The sequence below is a fragment of the Pan paniscus genome, chromosome 18 (assembly GCF_029289425.2).
Source record: "Pan paniscus chromosome 18, NHGRI_mPanPan1-v2.0_pri, whole genome shotgun sequence".
NCBI classification, from domain to species: Eukaryota; Metazoa; Chordata; class Mammalia; order Primates; family Hominidae; genus Pan; species Pan paniscus.
In genome coordinates, this window is record NC_073267.2 from 93,735,999 (window position 1) to 93,751,284 (window position 15,286).

General features: G+C 53.0%; 1 protein-coding gene across 3 annotated transcripts in view; it reads left to right on the forward strand.

Moving 5' to 3' along the window:
- Nucleotides 1-14,853, forward strand: part of NECAB2 (N-terminal EF-hand calcium binding protein 2) — a 33,854-nt gene extending 19,001 nt beyond the window's left edge. For 2 of the 3 annotated variants that reach the window (XM_034940814.4, XM_034940817.2), the window contains 8 exons: nt 2,609-2,745; nt 6,408-6,526; nt 6,715-6,794; nt 9,391-9,444; nt 10,375-10,487; nt 12,788-12,865; nt 13,912-14,003; nt 14,398-14,853. In XM_034940814.4, coding sequence (XP_034796705.2) covers nt 2,609-2,745; nt 6,408-6,526; nt 6,715-6,794; nt 9,391-9,444; nt 10,375-10,487; nt 12,788-12,865; nt 13,912-14,003; nt 14,398-14,426 — 702 coding nt within the window. In that variant the 3' untranslated portion in view covers nt 14,427-14,853. The remainder of the gene's footprint in view (nt 1-2,608; nt 2,746-6,407; nt 6,527-6,714; nt 6,795-9,390; nt 9,445-10,374; nt 10,488-12,787; nt 12,866-13,911; nt 14,004-14,397) is intronic. The other variant, XM_034940816.3, reaches the window with a different exon arrangement.
- The last annotated feature ends 433 nt before the right edge of the window (nt 14,854-15,286 follow it).

Genomic DNA, 15,286 nt, shown 5'->3' on the forward strand with positions numbered 1-15,286 from the left:
GGCATCGAAGTCCCCATAGCTATATTCTGTGTCAGTACATGAAGATTTAATAATGGCACGTCTTTGTTATAACTTTATGCCTTTTATCATTATATTCCTACCTTTCTTGGGCATTACTTTCTCATTTAATTTCTAACTTGATAGTGATATCGCACCTTATGCTGTTCGATCACAGTTGGTTACTGAATCTTTACACAGGCTTTTCTTCGTAAGTCCTTTGTGCTGCTTTGGTTTAGGTGCGCTTCTGATGGACCTTGTTTAATCAGATCTAGGACTTTGTCTTTATACAAGGGAATTCGGGCCACCTTTTTTATTATGATTGCTTTATTCGGTCTGACTGTTGTGTTTTATTCTTCCCTTTTTTTATGCTTTCTTCATCTCTTTTACATTTTACCTTTTGCTGGTCTGCCCTGTTTATATCATGGATTATGATTTGGAATGTACAATTCCTAGTTTTCACTTCATCAGTTACTTTAAAAAATACATTATTATTAAGATTCTTAATCCTATTTTTATACTTAGCTAATTAACACTTTCTCTTCCCTTTGGGAATAAAAATAATTTCTAAGATTTTAGGCTTTTTTTTCCCTATGTTTATTGACTAAATCCAATATAGTTGAAATTAAACCATTAGTGGTTAATGTTTTTATTTCCTAACCTCTGTAACCTGAATGTTTAATCTGAGTGATCGCTGTTACTTCTTGTCATAACTTCCCCATATGAAGAACTCTCTCTAATTCAAGCCCAAGTGACTTAGGACAAATTCTTAAGCATTGTTTGCAGAAAAGGTGCTCATCTGGTAAAATTTCAGAAATTTGCAGGTTTCTGGATATCTCCCAGTTGTTCTACAAATGAGTAACTTGTCCACTGGATGCAAAATTTCTCCACCTCAGCCTTTGCCTGTGGAGTCTGTGGAGCTGGTCTCTTGTCTGAGGCAAGCTCAGTCCCCCCACCATTATGTAATATACCCATGTAACAAATAGGCACGTGTACCCCTGTGTCACATCTGGGGTGGTATCTTTACATGGGGGAATGTAGGCTGCTTTTCAGTTGGGGAGGAGAAATCAGGAAAAGCTTCATTTTTTACTCCCCGGAAAATAACTTGTCTTCTTTGGAATTCAGCTAACCAGTAACACTTATTGATCCCTGACCACATCTTCAGTCACCGGTCCGGGTGCTTTTTAACACACTTCAGCCCATTTTTCTGCTGATCACTTCTAGCAGCCTTTTGCTTTGTGTTTAAATATTTTACCAAGTTATGTCTTCATGTCCGTTTTTGGCCATTCGCGTGTCTGGAGTCTGCTGATCACTGGATCATGTGTGGTTTTGGTCATTGCCATTTATTCAGCTGCGGGAACCTGCCAGGCTTTAAGAAGCTGACATAGTTTTGGCCATGTACTCTGTCAGGGTCTGTCCCCAGCAGACGCTGGTCTGGCTGTCGGCTTGGTGGCATGGGTCGCCCACCTTCACCACGCCTTAGCTGTCTTCTCATGTGCCCCTCCTCCTCTTCTGTTTCTCAGTCTGTCTGTCAGCCGTGTTTCCCATTGTGCAATTATTGCTAATTAATTCCCAGTCAGAGTGATGGATGGTTTAATTTGCTTTCCTTGAGAGCCCTGTTTTTCCTTGCCTTGCCAGGGACTGGGCAGAATTCCAAGGTGCCTGGGGCAGGTGGCTTGGGAAGGCGGGGTCTTGGCAGAGGAGGCCAGGAGAGCAGGGCAGGGTTTGGGAGACCCAGGATCCCCCAACACAGCATCATTTTCATCATCCCGTCCTTGAGTGACGTGGGTAAGCAGAGCTTTCTCCCTTCTGCTGTAAAGTCTTTGCAGCCCAAAGCATCTCCACTGGATCCAAAAGCCTTGAGAAATGTCCTTGTAGAATCTCAGGACAGAGGTGGAAATTCTGTTCCACACCACAGAGCAAAACTTGGAGAAAACTTTCTTTTTCGTCTTTTCCCCAGAGTTCCGCCAAGACTCCCTCTCTGATTCCCCCCAGGCTCCTCTCTGGCCGCCTCCTTTTGATTACTAAGCCCCGGGCACTTTGCTCCCTTCAGCTGCTTTGGATTCCGTTTTGTCATTTTCCTTAGTAACAGCCTGGTGATCCAGGAGCCCTAGGAATCCTCCTTGCAGGAGGAAGGAGGGAGGGAAGGTCGTGGATTCTTCTTGCCTGATCATTATCCTTGTCACAGCAACAACAAAACCACCAGTCACTATCACTGCCACCATCACCGTCATCTGTATTGTAGCACCTACTGTTGATTGAGTCTTTGCTGTGTGGCAGGCCCTGTGCAGAGCATTGTATACGCATGTTGCCGTTTAGTCTTCACTACAACCTTGTAAGATAGATACTTCAGTGACCCCATTATACTCTGGGAGGTCACAGAGCTAGTAAGTGGTGAAGCCAGGGTTCAAATTTGGTCTCTAAACCTCTAGCCTCTGCGTTGGAAATGCTACAGCCTCTAAGACTGGACCCCAGGAGGCCGTGGGGTCCTCCCTTCCCTTTGCAAAGCAAATTCACCAGTACCAGCTTTCCCCCGACTCCCGTGCTAGACCCCACCTCCAACTTCCCTCCCACCCCTTTCCCCTCAGTGCCTCTTCTCTTCCCTCCACAGGTATATGAGGGTGGGAGCAATGTGGACCAGTTTGTGACCCGCTTCCTCCTGAAGGAGACGGCCAATCAGATCCAGTCGCTGCTGAGCTCAGTGGAGAGTGCGGTGGAGGCCATCGAGGAACAGACCAGCCAGCTCCGGTGAGTCTCTTGAGACCCTGCAGGGTCCCATGGGGGTATGCCATGCACGCGCACGTGCCCACCTGCTGCTTGGTGGGGATGTCTGTGTACCTAAGAGCTGGGTGACCTTGGGCAAGTTGCCACAGCTCTCTGTGCCTTTGGTGCTCCATTATGTAATATAGGCACAATTATATACCTAAAATCTCAGCCATTGCAAGGATTGAATGAGATAGCAAATGCTCAGGAGAATGCCTGGTGTACGTATTTATTAATACAGTGAAGACACCATTTCCCAGACTCTAATTTGTTTTGCCGCATCCACATACTAATCGTTTATGCGAACTATTCTGTTGTTTGGCCCAAGTTTTATTTATTTATTTTTTGTTTTGTTTTAGACAAAAAGTCTCGCTCTGTCACCCAGGAGTGCAGTGGCGTGATTTTGGCTCACTAGAACCTCTCCCTCCCTGGGTTCAAGCAATTCTCATGCCTCAGCCTCCTGAGTAGCTGGGACTGCAGGTGTGTAACACCATGCCTGGCTGATTTTTGTATTTTTAGTAGAGACGGGGTTTTGTCACGTTGGCCAGGCTGGTCTTGAACTCCTGGCCTCATGTGATCCACCTGCCTTAGCCTCCCAAAGTGCTGGGATGATAGGTGTGAGCCACCACAGCTAGCCTATTTTCTCTCTTTCTCTTTCTTTCTCTCTTTCTCTCATTCGTTCTTTTCTATTTTCTTTTCTTTTCTTTTTTTTTTTGAGACCGAGTCTCGCTCTGTCACCCAGGCTGGAGTGCAGTGGCGAGATCTCAGCTCACTTGCAACCTCCGCCTCCCAGGTTCAAGCGATTCTCCTGCCTCAGCCTCCCTAGTAGCTGGGATTACAGATGCCCACCACCACACCCAGCTAATTTTTGTATTTTTAGTTAGAGATGGGGTTTCACCATGTTGGCCAGGCTGGTCTTTAGGGTGATCCACCCGCCTCGGCCTCCAGGTGCTGGGATTGCAGGCTTGAGCCATGAAGCACGGCCTTATTTTATTTGTCAACACAGGATCTTGCTGTGTCCCCCAGGCTGGAGTACAGTGGCACCATTGTGGCTCACTGCAATCTCCAACTCAGGTTCAAGCAATTCTCCCACCTCAGCCTCCCAAGGAGCTGGGACTACAGGCATGTAGTCCCATCCACACCCAGCTTTTTTTTTTTTTTTTTTTTGTACAGATGGGGTCTCGCCATGTTGGACAGGCTGTTCTCAAACTCCTGGTCTCAGCAATCCTGCTGTGTCAGTCTCCCAAAGGGCTGGGATTACAGGCAGGAGCCACCGCACCCCAGCCCACTTTTGAAAATTAGAAAGCAGTTTAGGAAATGGCATATGGTTATAACTGCACTCTTGGCATCACATGCCGTAAGTGAAGGAACTGTAAAAATAAGCACCCGTCATTGCTTACGATCCAGCTTGAATCCTGAGGCTTGCCACCTCTCTGTTAAAAAGAGAGACTGGGAAATCAGAGAGGTGTTGAAGACAGTAGTAGCAAGTTGAGACTTTCTCAGGAGGACTGAAAGAGACGTGAAAGAGGAGTGGTTTTCTCACAATATCTGGTCTTGCGTTAGGCCTTGTTTGTGTGCTTGGAACCATGGGAATGCGTCTGGGGTCTCATCCTAGGTGGTGGCTGCTGTGTTAGGGCTGTGACCTGGTATTTAGAGAGGAGCGGCATTCTCGTGGCTCAGCAGTCCCATCCCCCGGGGACCACGAGCAACTCCCCCCACCCTTCCATTTGCTGTTTCAAGTTGAGACAAACCCTTCTTTGCTCAGTTCTTCCCAGAACAGCTGATGTGCTTGACACAGAAGAAAAAGAGAAAATGCAAATAGATGAGGGAAACAGCCAGGTGTCGGCACCCAAGCTCGATTGAGCCCTCAATTTTCCAGGCAGAGAGAGGTACCTCAGGACCAGGATATTGGTTTGCTGGGGGACTGGGGTTTGATCGTGTGTTTCTTCGTAGTTGAAGAGCTGGTCCTGATCAGATATGATTGTGAAGGTAACTCTGAGACACTGTTTCCCAAATGAGTTTGATCTGAGCATTTGCGCTGAATCACCTGGGAAAATTAAAATACAGATTCCCGGGCTCCTGGCCATACTCACTGGCTAGAATCCCTGGACTGGAGCCCAGAACTCTGCACATGTGGTCAGTCTTGTGATTCTTGGGTGCCCTAGAATTAGCAGCCATCGCTGTGAAAAAAGCTGACACTTAGATTTCCTTGGTTTTCCTGTTACTATCTTGATGAAAAACTTGCTGTTTTTCTCCTGCCGCAGAACAGATAGTAGGGCTGCGCGGTTTTCAGGGCTGACTTCCCGCACTGGGTCAGCTCCATCACGCGTCAGCAGTTACACCCACCTGCCCCCATGGTGGGGACCTTACTTGGGGATGTTGTCAGACGGGGCAGCTTGTCGTGATACCTCTGTTCCACACATGCCCCTCCCTCGAACTTCCCCAAATCTCAGCTAGTTTGGCTCTAGGCTGTGGGTCCCTGAGGACTATCCTGTTTCCCAGCCCCAGGACAGTCTCCCAGGATGTCACCTCTAGCACAGGCTACTGGCTCAGACCCCACCACCCGGGAGCCCTGAGCAACCCATCATGGTCTGAGGGATACATTTAATTTCCTGCTGCTTTATAGAGAAGCCATGACTGACACCATAAAGACTCTGCCAGCGTCTCCCCTCCCAAGGCGGGAGTCGAGTTTGCTCCCTCCGCACGGGGGAGAGCCTGGCTGAGTGTTCAAGGTTCACAAGAGACAAATTCCAGAATGCACCAAGACCGCGATGCGCAGAGACCAAGGGGGTGTTGGGGCCGTGCACAGGGCACTCTGTGTGTCTTTTGGGGGGAGTGTCTGTGTTTCTGTATGTCTGCCAGGAGCTTTTCAGCATCCTTTTGCATGGGAGGATTTGGTCATTCATTGAGCATTTTTTGAGTCCCTACTATGTGCTGGACACAGTGCAAGGTGAGCAGTGTGTGTGTGTGTGTGTGTGTGTGTGTGTGTGTGTGTGTGTCTGTGTCTGTGTGTGTCTGTGTCTGCCTGTGGCTAGCTGTGCCTGTCAGGGCACGCAGGGGTGTGTATGCACATGAGTATGCACAGGAGAGGGGTGTCCAGGGCCAGGAGATGGGGCCAGGCCCAGGTCAGGATCACAGTTTCTGTCCTGTTACATCCCGACTGTCAGTGTCTCTTTAGGTCTTGCTTTTATGTGTATGTGTTGGAGGCGGGTCTTGAAACCAGGTCCCCCACCCCAGAGGGCACCAAACATCAAATGGGCCTATCATGAGGGAGGGAGGGGGACTTGGTCACTCCACAGCTTGGGCTCTACACGTGCCCGAAAGCTTCGAGCTGTTAGAGTGGGGGTGGGCCCCTGGCTCAGCCTCACCCTGGAACTGAATCTCTCGGGGAAAAGGCCTGGGCCGTGGGGTCCTAGAATGGAGCTGAATTCGAATCCCAGCTCTGCCCAGCTAGCTGCATGGCCCTGGCTGAGTCACCTGCTTTAAAAACCTCATTTCCTCCTCTGTCAAAACAAAGGCCATGATGCAAGTTCTGTGCATGTGTGAGCCCACTGTCTTGCGTAATAAATGCCTGTGGAAGATGCTGGAAGTGGTAAGGGCCCTGAAGCCACCGCCATGGTCTGTGTGTGTTCCCATCCAAACTGCAGACAGAACCACATCAAACCCAGCCACAGCGCAGCACAGACCTGGTGTGGAAGCCCCACTCCCACCTCTGCCCCCAACCACAAGCTCATGGCTATGGAACAAGGCAAGAGCCTTCCATCTGGTGAGAGAAAGCGGGGGCCCTGGTGGGGGTACCGGCTGGGGGTCCCGAGGAGTTCTGAGAGTCCTCTGACAGGGACTGGGGAGATGAGCAAGTTTGACGCCCCTGGAGGGGCTGGGTGTTTCCAGCTTCCCCCCGAAGCCCTCGTCCTGCCCACCACTGAAGTCTGTGTGTCTCTTTCTCTACCGCAGCCACGGAGAATGCAAAGGAAGAGGGTCTGGAAGCCCAGATCAGCCGCTTGGCAGAGCTGATTGGGAGGCTGGAGAGCAAAGTAAGCCCTGGCCTGATCACCGCGTCTGCTCCTTCCAACCCCTGAGGGAGTGCAGAGTTAGGCCTGGAGTTCAGGACAAAAGTCTGGGCTGCAGAGGGGCCAGGGAACCATGAAAAAGACATCCCCCAGGTGGGGCGTGGAGCTGCCGAGGACGAAGCTAAGGATCAAACCCCGGGGGATGCTCGTGTTGTTCAGGCCCAAGGAGGGGCGCCTGGGAAGAGAGAGTGTTGGGGGGTCTGGCGGGCCTGCAGGCAGCAGGAGCAGCTCCAGGAGCAGAGGGTGGTCAGCAGGGTCCTGTGTTGCAAGGCCCTAGCTTCAAGGAGACTTTGCTCTGAAGTGGCTGGAGCAGATATTGGCCGAAAGGCAGCCCCAGGATGAGAGAGAGACGTGATTGATTCGGGAGAGTTTCGAAACAAGGAAGGAAGTGACCAGCAGTAGCAAATGTATTAAGTGTGATATGGGACGTCCACTGGTGATAGGAAATGGCCCAGCCCTTACAGAAAACATTTTCAGATAATGTTTCGTGACTCGGGATAAGAGTGCTCACAATATGACCATTTGGTGGAAAGAAAAGTTTGTCTTAGGGCCTACAGACAGATGGGCTCAGGTATCAGTCAGAATTCTGGTTGTGCCACTTCATAGCTGTGTGACCCTGGGCCAGGGACTTGTCCTCTCTGAGGCTTAGATTCCTCCTCTGATAATCAAGAAAATAACCTGGAGCATGGGACCCCTCCCTCATAGGGGTGTCGTTAGGATGCACCAAAATGCTGTCTCCGGTTTAGCACAGGGCCTGGTGCTGTAGCTTGCATTTAATATTAGCAATGTTAGCAATTATTATGAGGCATTCTGCTACCCAAACCTATCCACATGCACACAGCACACCCGTATACCCACATAAGCCAAGGTAACTGAGCTCTCAGAACCCTGGGCTTGAGGTGGTTTTATGTTTCTCCTACTTTTGTGTATTTTTTTTACACCCTTTGTAAAGGGTATTGCTACTTTTAGTTTGGGGGTTCTCAGGCATTCATGGGGGCAGGAACAAGGGGCTCCCCACATGGAGGGAGACAGAGGCTGACGTGGAATGAAGTCCGAGGGAGGAAGCTCAAACTTCCCCTCCTGCAGGGATGAGGCTGGGGTGGAGTTACCCCCTTCCTGAAGCCAGCTGCGGGAGCGGCTCGGAGGGGACCCCGTGGCCCGGTTGTCATAACAACTCAGCGGGCGCCTCGGGAGGGAGACTCTTTGAAGCTTATTTTTAGAGCACCGTCGCCCTAACAACCAGGCTGGCTGGTAACCACGGAGTACCTGGGCGTCCTGGAGACGGGGTGGGACCAGGTCCTCCTCCCCAGCCTCTAACTGGCCCGGGCGGTCAGCAGGGGCCAATCCGGGCCTGGCTTCAGGCCCCGCCCTTCACCGGCCAACCTGAGCTGCCTCTGGGCTGGAAGGATGGAGGCTCTAGGAGCCCCTGGCTGGGAGAAGAATGGGGCAGATACAGGGGCCACAGTGCCTCTCCTCATCCTCCTATGGCTTTTCCAGCCCCAGCCCTGCAGGACCCCTCACATATGCTTGTAAAACCATGGAAACAGACTTGTTCCTGCCAGGCACACCTTCACCACTTACCAAGGTGTGTTCATGCTGTGTGCCCCCAGAAGGCAGTACCCTTGCCAGGATCAGCTACTACAGAGCCCAGTGCAAAATGAGCGTGCAAGGTCCCTTGCTCAAACATTTAGAACGTCACGGTGGTGACTACACAGACTCATCCACCTGCTGCTGTTTTCCTTATTAGCCGGCGTGCTTTACCTGTGTGTGCCCTGTGTGACTCCCGTAGATGGTCTGTCCTCATGGAGGATGGACAGAGATAGCCACAGAGGTGGTTAGTGGGGTGCCCAAGCTAAAGGAAGCAGCAGCATGAGCCTGTGCGTCAGGTAGAGACACTGGGTTCAGACCCACTCTGTGACACTTACATGGCTTTCGTGCCTTCAGAGCCGGGGTTCTCTGCCGTGACATAGTGACTGTTGATCTTCTGTGAGGGCTCAGCCCTGTGTGGGCACCAGTCGTGGGTGAACAGAGCAGATGTGGTTCCTGGAGACTGAAACTTACAGTGGGGCAGCACCTTCCCTGGGGAGTCTGGAAGATTGTGTATTTGTAAACCATCTAGCTCAGAGTCTGGGGAAGACCAGAGAGAACAGTTCACCCCATTAGATCTCTGAGGTGTTGGGGGTTATGATTTGGGGTGAATTATAAGTTACAGGGAATCTAAGGGCTGTTGCTCATCATTGTGGCAAACCCCAGCATCTTGGACTCAGGCCTTTGGAGTCCCCATTGCTGCCTCTCCCAAGCCATCCTCACCCCAGCAACATGTTCTAGGCCCCCCTTAGGCCCTCTGCAGTGGATCAGCTGGGCTTTTCTGCCTCCCATTGCCCCCCAGATGCCAGGGCCAGAGGGATTCTCTGCCACTTCCTAGCGTTGGTCTCCCAGCCCTGTGCAACAGGGCCGGGTCCCTGGGAGCTCCCAACAGCCCCAGGGATCCCAGAGCTCCTGGCCCCCGGGGCGGAGTGGGGCTCTGGGTCTAGCATCACTGTGTGCTGGATTGTTTCAGGCACTGTGGTTCGACCTGCAGCAGCGCCTGTCAGATGAAGATGGCACCAACATGGTGAGGCCCCTTCCCACCTCTCTTCTGGGACCACATCCCTACCCACGCCAGGACTGCCAAGATCCAACTGGCTCAGTGCTTCTGACCCCGCTCTCCCTGCTTGGGACCACCATGAGGAGAGATGTCACCCAGCGCTTGGCACCCAGACCCTGCCCTGGCATAGGAGCCACCCCACCGACTCTGGGGGTATTTCTTGAGGCTCCCTGGACCTTTTTTTTTTTTTTTTTTTTTGAGACGGAGTCTTGCTGTATCTCCCAGGCTGGAGTGCAGTGGTGCGATGTCAGGTCACTGCAACCTCTGCCTCCTGGGTTCAAGCAATTCTCCTGCCTCAGCCTCCTGAGTAGCTGGGATTACAGGTGTGTGCCACCACGCCTGGCTAATTTTTTTTGTATTTTTAGTAGAGACCAACAGGGTTTCACCATGTTGGTCAGGCTGGTCTCAAACTCCTATCCTCATGATCCGCCCACCTTGGCCTCCTAAAGTGCTGAGATTACAGGTGTGAGCCACCACACCTGGCCCAGAGGCTCCTGGACTTTGATCCAAAAAAGGTTTGGCGTAGAGCAAAGTGATCAGCCAGACAGAGATGTGAAAATGCTGAGTCCATCAACTATGAGTTTTTCTTGTCAGTGGATGTGCTGTGTCTCCAGGCCCTGGAGGCTGTGCAGGTGGTTGTGGACATGGATGGGGCCTCTGTAAACAACCTCATCTGTTTTCCCCATTTGTGGGGGCTACTTCTGCACTGGGCTCTTGAGGTTCTAGTCCTTTCTTAGCCCATTTTTAGTCCATTCTTATACATTCATGGGTAAGAATGAAAAGTGGGGGAGGGTTATTTTATTTTGACCAAGGAAGGGAGGTCATGGGGGCCGGATGGGGTGTTTAGGGAGAAGGCCTGATGTGGAGCCCCACACTGACTCCTGCTGTGCCCGGTAGCACCTGCAGCTGGTCCGGCAGGAGATGGCCGTGTGCCCCGAGCAACTGAGCGAGTTTCTGGACTCTCTGCGCCAGTATCTGCAGGGGACCACTGGAGTGAGGAACTGCTTCCAGTGAGTGAGCTGCCGAGGCGTGGGTGGGATGGTGGCAGGGAGCTGTGCCTGGCAGTGGAGGAACAGGGCAGGACTAGGCTTACCCCTAAGTACAAGTTGCACCCCAGGCACACACACGGCTGGATGCATAAGAACTGGGTTCAGGTCTCTACTGAGGTTCCTCCCAGCCAAGCAAATGTGGCAGGCGTCTTCATCTCCCTGACATCAGCTTACTCATCTGTAAAGGGGGGGCCACCCACCGGACTCCTTGCTGGGGTGATCATGAGTGCATATACAATCGTGTGAATCTCAAATGTGAAGGGCTCCAGCTGGGCCTGGTGTGCCCCGTGTGCTCTGTCAGCCTCAGCTGCTGCTCTCTCAGGGGTTGCTGCACACTTAACACCAGGCCCAGAATGTATTATTTGCTCAGTTAACAACCGAGGAAGGAAAGGAGAGTCGGTGAGGCTGAAGGGAAATGCCCAAGCAATGTAGTTGCCATTCTCCCCCTCCTCCCACGATGTGCAGAGATGTCCAGGGGAGGGCAAGCAGCCTTACCTTCAAATTCCCGTTCCTCCCCCCAGGCTGATGTAGCTCCTTGGTAAAGCTAAGCCATGTGGCCATGGCCAGAGTGGAGGGGTCTGCAGAAGACAACAGCCCTTTGTTCTTGCTGGTAGTGGCCCCCTGCCCCCCGTTTCTGCACCAAGGCTCTGCCCAACTCCTTTTCCAGGGCTTTCTTCCATCCCCAGAGCACACACTCATTCACCCCGTTGCCTGGGGATATGGCTGTGAACCAGGCAGGCCAGGTCCTAGCACAGGGTCGTCGGGAGGCGTCTTCTTGGGCCCCCTGTCCACTGAGGCTTCAGTGACAACAGCCTGACCTGTAGCGCTAGGGGAGGAGTAGCCTGGGCAGGAGTGTGGTCGTTCCCGAGACCCGGGGTGGCCACAAGCCACAAGGGGCCATGCTTGAGTAAGTAGCCAGGATGGTGGGCAGGACCCACTCCCCTCCAGGAGGAAGGACTGCACAGGAGCAGGGGCCAGACTTGATCTTTTTCCATTATGTGAATAAGTGGGAGGCAGTGGGAGGCTCCAGGGTGAAGTAGGGCCACCCCGATGCACTGTGGAGAGGAGGCACGGTGGACGTAGAGGCTCTGGTTTGTTGAGTTGGAGACAGCAAGCCTGGAGAGCCAGGTGAGATTCTACTTCGCAGGCACGGTGCACCTAAAGCTGCACGGAGGTGTGTCTGCCCCAAGATGGAATCCAGCCCGGCCCCTCCCTCCAGGCTGAGCATTGTAGCCCCTCCTCCCCAGCTTTTGGCCCCCCCTTTATGGTCACTTGGGGCTTCCTCATTGTAGTGCACTTGCAGAGAGGATGCTGGGGCGGCATAGACTATCTGCGCCTTTAAAATGAGGTGAGTGCAGGCTCCTGGGTCCCATAGAGCAACGGGGGACTTGCCTGCAGTCCCTTCCTCCGTGGCCCAACACCCCCTCCCCTCAGCCTCCTCTGGTCAGGTACAGTGCAGTGAGGGTGTTGCAAGGATTAAATGAGAGGACAAATAGAAGGAAGATGCTTTGAGTTTTAAAGATAAGGTTTTTTTTTTTTTTTTGAGACCGAATCTTACTTTATTGCCCAGGCAGGAGTGTGAGTGTAGTAGTGGAAGCTCAGCTCACTGCAACCTCTCCCCAGGGGGTTTAAGTGAGTGTCATGCCTCAGCGTCCTGTATTGCTGGGATTACAGGCATGTGCCACCAGGCCCAGCAAGTTTTTTAAGAGCGTTTTGCCATGTTGGCTAGGCTGGTCTTGAACTCCTGACCTCAAGACTTCCCAAAGAATTTTGTTCAAATAAGTGTTCACATTTTAACATGACATTTCAGCTGGGCACAGTGGCTGAAGTTTGCAATCCTGTCACTTTGGGAAGCCAAGGTGAGAAGACTGCCTGAGCCCAGGAGTTCAAGACCCCATCTCTATTAGGATAGTTTTTTAATTAGGCCGAGTGGTACACACCTCTAGTCCCCGCTACTTGGAAGGCTGAAGTGATTGTGCCACTGTACTCCAGCCTGGGCAACACAGTGAGACCCTGTCTGTCTCAAAAGAAAAACTACATTGCATTGATTCTATTTAACAAATAGCTGTTGGCCACTATAAGAAGCCAGGCCTTATTCCCTTTGGTGGGGTCACCCTGTCGAGTCTCGATGGAGGTCAAGACAGGAAGAAACATTGAAGGCAGCCGTTGTGTATAGTGGTGGGCCTCAGGCCACCCCAGGGCAACAGCACTGAGGTGGCCTTGGTTGAGCTCCAGCCTCCCCCAACCATCTCCTGTTGCAGCATCACTGCCGTGAGGCTCTCGGATGGCTTCACCTTTGTCATCTATGAGTTCTGGGAGACAGAGGAGGCGTGGAAGAGGTGAGATTCTGATTCTGGGTCCCCACAGCAGGTGAGGGGGACAGAGGGAAGTGCGGGGGCTGTCTTCCTGGAGCCAGGCATCCTTGGTGGGGAGGGTAATGCTGAGTCCAGTGAGCAGATTCCCGAGGCATGAGGCATCTACCCCCTGGCATGCTTGCCTCAGTAAACCCCGGTGGAGGCAGGAGCTCTTGGGGGGTAGTGAGAGCCCCCACCACACTCAGCTGGGCTCTCCTGCTTTCCCCAGGGTTGCTTCTGTGCCCCTAGAGCACCTTGTCCTCCTGGAACACCCCTGGGGGCCGAGGCACTGCCTTCTTTACCACCCTGTAGAGTTGAGGGCCTGACCTAGAAGGTAACTCAGTCCCCATGTGATCAGTCGTTCGAGTGACTAACCTCCCCTCCAGCTGAGTGCCTGGTACGAGAGATGGAGATGGGGTAGGGTGTCAGCAGCTCTGATGGGCCTTAGGCCTTTGTCCTCTGCTCAGCGCACATCTGGGACAGGGTGGAGACTATTTCTGATGCGCCAGACCCCACAGGCAGGAAGTGGGGCCTAGGGGTAGCCCATGCCCCCATCTCCTGCTTCCCTGGTAAACACTCACGGTTTGCTGACAAACTCAGGACCCTAGTGGGAACAGGGGCAGTCATGAGAAGTGAGGGTGTCCCCTCCCTGTCCATACTTCAGTGACTCATAAAACGAGGGACTAAAACTCTTTGCAGCTTCTGTGTTGTCATGGGTCCCAGGCAGAGGACGGCCCCACTCCTCCTAGCGTAAAGGGGGAGGTAGAGGCTCTGTGCAATGAGTAGGGGGATCCCGCTGCCCATATATAGCTCACAGGGAGGGAAAAGAGAAGCTCACTGCCCACCCCAGAGATCCCCAGAGTCAGCCTCCCTGGGTACCCCCTCACCTTCCCACAAAGGCTCTGACTGCAAAGACCCCCCCGTGCTTATTGATAAGCTCCCCATTTTGGGCAGAGCTAGGATTAACAGGGGATCCACATGCAGAGCTCCACTCCTGCCACCCCTGACTAACACATGTCCCTGCGTCACAGGCACCTGCAGAGCCCCGTGTGTAAGGCATTCCGGCACGTCAAGGTGGACACACTGAGCCAGCCTGAGGCCCTGTCCAGGATCTTGGTGCCAGGTAGGAGGCGAAGGCCTGGAACTGCAGTGGCCACCTGACTGGAGAGAAGGGCAAGAGCCTGCCCCGTATCTCCCGGGGACTTGCCTGCTTGCTGTGGGCCCACTGTCAGCTCCTGCCACCAATGCCAGGCTGAGAGCCAGCCCTTAGGTGGCCCCACATACAGGTATGCCGGCCAGAGCTTGCACCAGAGCACCCCCTCCACAGCCCCCTACTTCCAGCCAGACTGACTTTCCCTTCCCAGGTGTGTGGTTTGCACCTGGGTGACCAGCAAGGACCTGTGTGTCACACAAGGACTCAAAGCCATCCCCCTACCTGCCATTCAAGATGACCACCACCAGCTACGAGGCTGCCCACGTTCGCACTCCTTCCCTCTAACGTGTCTCTCTCCTTCTAGCTGCTTGGTGCACGGTGGGACGGGACTGACAGCCTCCCAGAGGCCCGTGGAGGAGCCCCCCAGCCCCTTCTGCTTGTGAAGGAAATCCGCTGTTTTCTAGAAACTTTGGTGCAGAAGCTTCTTTTCAATCTGTCCTCCGCAAGAAGGTGTTTCCCTGTTGTTAAGTGAAGGAGGCCTCCCCTGCCCCCACCTTCGAAGGCAGAGCAGTGTCTGTGCTGCCAGGTCCTGGTGAAGCCCAAGGTTGAAGGGGGCAGCTTCCTGGAGCCAGCACCCCCGCCTCCTGGTCCTGGCCTCTCCCCCACCCCTCACACGGCCACGCATGACCCACACTGACCACACCCTGCCCTCTTCGGTGACATTCTTCTACCTAGTAGGAGTCATGCCCCTGTAGTGCCCAACCTAGCCAGGTAGCCACCACTGTGCCCAGGCGCCAAATAAACCCTGGTTGGGAAGGGCTGTGTGCTCTGTGTCTGTTTCCTCGTTGACAACAGCAGGGGGCCAGGGACCCTTCAAGTGCTCCCAGCCTCAGTTTTTTGAACCATGAAATGGTGGTGGTCACTCTATGCAGTATTTGGTAACTAGGCTCATGCCTCTTCAGGAGCTCAGCACCACACCTACCCTCAGGTCAGTAATTCAAAGGACTGGGCACCACTGTCAAAGTCACAGTCAGGGTAGATGACTGACTGACAGACAAAATCCAGCAAAGAAAAAGGCTCCCGGAGTGGGGCCCAGGCACGGGGCTACCAGTAAAGGCCCATAGCACTGAACCCTCCCAGCATATCTGCAGATATGAGCATCACCAATCAGGAATGCAGTCCTGAGTCTTACTGGGGTTCGGTGACGCATACACGCTGACACCTCATGGCTCAACACCCCACCATAAATCACA